Here is a 3,602-nt window from a genome sequence, read left to right as displayed (position 1 = left end):
TGTTAAAGCGTTGACGGCAGTGTCGCCCGCCTCTTGGGCCCACCAGACACGCTTTAACACAGCTTCGTCAACTAGTTTGACAGTGGCGTAGCCAAGAAGAGCTCCGAGGTAGGGGGCGTGCCACTCTGGACAGAGGGCGGACCTACCTCCGGCTGCACTAGAGACTGGGGGGGCCCCACTGAGATCTGTCAAGCAAAACGAATGGCAAATGCACTCATCAACTCATAACCAGCTTTCAAGCAAGGTGCAAGGTGCACATGGAAGGGCTTTATACAGTACAACAGCAAAACGTTTTCCACCACACTCACCAGCCAGCATGCAAAAAAACCTGTCTAACCGCTAAGGTTAAAATCAGAGGTTTTAGATACACGTCTTCTGCAGAATATGTGAAAGCCGTAACGCCTCGTCAAGGCACCTCTGTGTAGTGTGTTCCTAACTCTAACCTATGAGAGTCTCCATCTTGGAGCACATATAGCAAAAGATAAAATTGGTTGCAGGTTCGCCAGGAGGCAGCCCAACCCCCTTAAAGGCACAGGGACATACAAGGGACCCCGCACATCACAACGGCAGCTGGGACCCCCAGTTCCTCTTTTATAAAATATCAGTTATGAAAGTTCTAACCAAACAAAAATCATCACAATATGGGCGCATACACACCAGCAGCCCTAATTTAGGGGCTGCAAAGGGCATTTTTCATAAAGGTGAACTAACTCTTTACAGGTATAAGGTGTGGAACTGAGACATCTTCAAAATGAAAGAAAAAATGCTCTACGAGTCAAAGGGGGCTTATAAATGGGAAAAGGCTTTGGAACTTGCATATTAAAATGAATTTCTAATGTTGTTTTGAGAGTTTATTCATTACAAGTGTTTCTTTCTATTAATAGTTATCGCTATGTTGTATACATTTTGATATTTAGAAATATTAAGCATTGATTTCTCTCATGATCTCATCTCTTTAGCAATGTTTCTCCTGAAGCACAGAACAGGATTTGTATAGCTGTTGAACCAGCTCAACTTATCAAGGGAGACATTATGGTAAGTGATCTTGTGGGTTTTGAAATAAAAAAGTAACAGCTGTTGTTATTCAGTCAGAAAACCTGAAGTTTTTTTCTTTAGATATAATATAGGATGTTATTTTATTTTACATTATATAACAGGTGATATGGTGTAACCCAGGCAGGCAGGTGTAGGAACTAGAAGTTTCTGGAACATGATATTTGTTTTTATTTTATTTATTTATCACTGGTGTTTATATAGCGCCACCAATTTATGCAGCACTTTACATTGTGCACATTCACATCAGTCTAAGGTCTCACATGCATACTTACAGGGCCAATTTAGGCAGGAACCAATTAACCTTCCAGCATGTCTTTGGACTGTGGGAGGAAACCGGAGTACCGGTAAAAAAAAACCCCACACAAGCACAGGGAGAACATGCAAACTTCTTGTAGATAGTGACCCGTGATTTAAACCAGGGACCTCCTACAAGGCAGAAGCACTAACCATTATGCCACTGTGGTTTGTTTTTTGTTTTTTTTAATTGCCTGAAAGTCCACCTAGAGCTAAAATATCCCTGTGTTGCGATATATCTTAGTGGACTTTTTCAGACACACATAAATTTGCAAGAGAGACGGAGGTTTTGTTTGTTTGTTGATAGAAACTCGGTTCATACAATGGAAATGGCCAACAATACAGCCCAAACTGGTTTTACACAATGGGGTAGCTTATCCTGTATTGATTTGTATCACAATGGGATGGTGATCATGAATAGTCACGCCTAGCCTGGCCAAGACTCAAATCAAATCTTGACTACTGAGGGCAATTTATGGTACAACGCTGCCACCTAGAGGTGGGAAACTGTATTGCATTTTCCTAAAGGTGAAAGGGGCGTAGCTTCCATTGTTTCAGGCCAGTTTCTCTCAATAAAAAGCCAGTAGCTGAAAGGTAACACAGGAGTTCACCAGCCCAGCACTTCACAAGACCAGGGCTTCACAGGAGGGGACAGTACGAGGGCGCTTCACAAGACGAGAGGACTTGCTTCAAGACCAGGATACTGCAACGAGAAGCCATTCTTCCTAGGCCAAGCACTGCTCATCACAGAATTTATTGGAGTCTGCAGCCTAAGCTAAGTACATTTTCAGTGTTTCCCCTCCTGTGAAATTATACATGTACTAGAAGATAGTGTAGTGGGTGCATGTGAATGTTTGTAGCAGCCTGTCTTGTTGATGTATTTGTTTGCTTTTCCTGTAACTAAGTTTGTACATGCAGCATTTTCGCCAAGTAAAGTACTTTTAATGCTACTGAGTCAGTTTCCTTGAAGTTTACTGCAAGAACAGACAACAAATAGAAATTAAAGTTTTGCCAAGCTTTACAGCTGGGCTCATCCTTGAGATAAGCTTGACGTCTCTGGGATTTGTAGTCCAGAGCATTACAATCCCTTTTGGCCCTTAAAGTGTACCATATCTTTACACATCAATACACACTCCCTGATCACCTCTAACAAGCCACAGCTTTACTCTTGTCAATGCTTTGCTAATTGGCTTGCAGGGCTCCACACAGAGGCTCTTCCATAAAAACATTACGGTTTGGTTTACTACCTTACCCACACCAGTGAACTAGTTAATGGCACCCCAAATGCGCCTGAGCAAACGCATTTTTTGCCCACACGTCTGCGCACATACAAACGCGCATGAAAACGCTGGGAAAAACGCAAGACCCATGTTGCAGAATTTGCTACATGTGACTTTTCCCATTTTGCCACATATTTGGCATCCATTGAAATCAATGGAGATGCGTGCCAAATACAGGAAACAAATGCCCAGGAATGTGCATCATAGTGATGCGTGTTTCCACTACACCTATGTGTGAATGGGGCTTTATGAAGATTGCAGGAGTAGGAACCGTCGATGAAGATTTTTGAAGAGGCTGTGTGTTGCTCAGAAGGCTGCACAGACTTGATAGAGTGTGGACAGGTAAGGGTGTGACTGGGTAAATTTTTTGGTGGCTAGTAAGGATCTAGCTCTGTCACCTCTACCCCTTCATCCTCATTGTCCTCATCCTGTAAACCAGGGGTCCCTAAAAGGTGTACCACGGTCCGAATCCGAACCGAGCAGTGGTTCTATCCACACCACGATCGCCAACTAGGTTATGGCTGGCTATCAGGTCCCCGATCCTCCGCAGTCATTGGCTGCTAGGAACTCAGCATTCCTAGCAACCAATGATGACACCTTTATTCCACGCAAAGCATTAAGGGAGGATGGAAGAGTATTGTCTTCAGCCTCCCTTGCTGCCTAAAGTCTGCCCCGCCTCCTTCCTCCTCCCATCCCCGCCTGTCATGGTCTACCAGAGCTGTCTCTCTTCTTCTTAGCAGCTCCCCTATGTGATAGCAATTAAAGCAAAGTAAAAAAAAAATAGTTTTTAAATTAATATGAAAAAAAATTAAATGTATAAATTAATAATAAAACATTTTTTAAAGTCCCCTGCCCCAGCGAGCACACGCGTCTTCACATAAACATATGCGTCGGGTGTGCCTACATACGAAAACAACGATTGTGCTACACATGTTGGGTATCGCCGCGCACGCCAGAGTGAGAGTAATAATT

The 3,602-nt window shown here is 43.3% G+C and overlaps 1 protein-coding gene across 1 annotated transcript in view; it reads left to right on the top strand.

Annotated features, from left to right (window-relative positions):
* The window catches only part of LOC108797077 (tensin-3-like), a 143,105-nt gene that overhangs the window by 133,194 nt on the left and 6,309 nt on the right, over window positions 1–3,602 (top strand). Inside the window, exon 9 of the mRNA XM_018568643.1 lies at window positions 960–1,035. Within this exon, the coding sequence (XP_018424145.1) occupies window positions 960–1,035 (76 nt within the window). The remainder of the gene's footprint in view (window positions 1–959; window positions 1,036–3,602) is intronic.

The sequence above is a fragment of the Nanorana parkeri genome, unplaced genomic scaffold (assembly GCF_000935625.1).
Source record: "Nanorana parkeri isolate BGI_ZX_2015 unplaced genomic scaffold, ASM93562v1 scaffold1223, whole genome shotgun sequence".
Taxonomy (NCBI): Eukaryota; Metazoa; Chordata; class Amphibia; order Anura; family Dicroglossidae; genus Nanorana; species Nanorana parkeri.
This window is presented reverse-complemented; position numbering and strand designations above follow the sequence as displayed.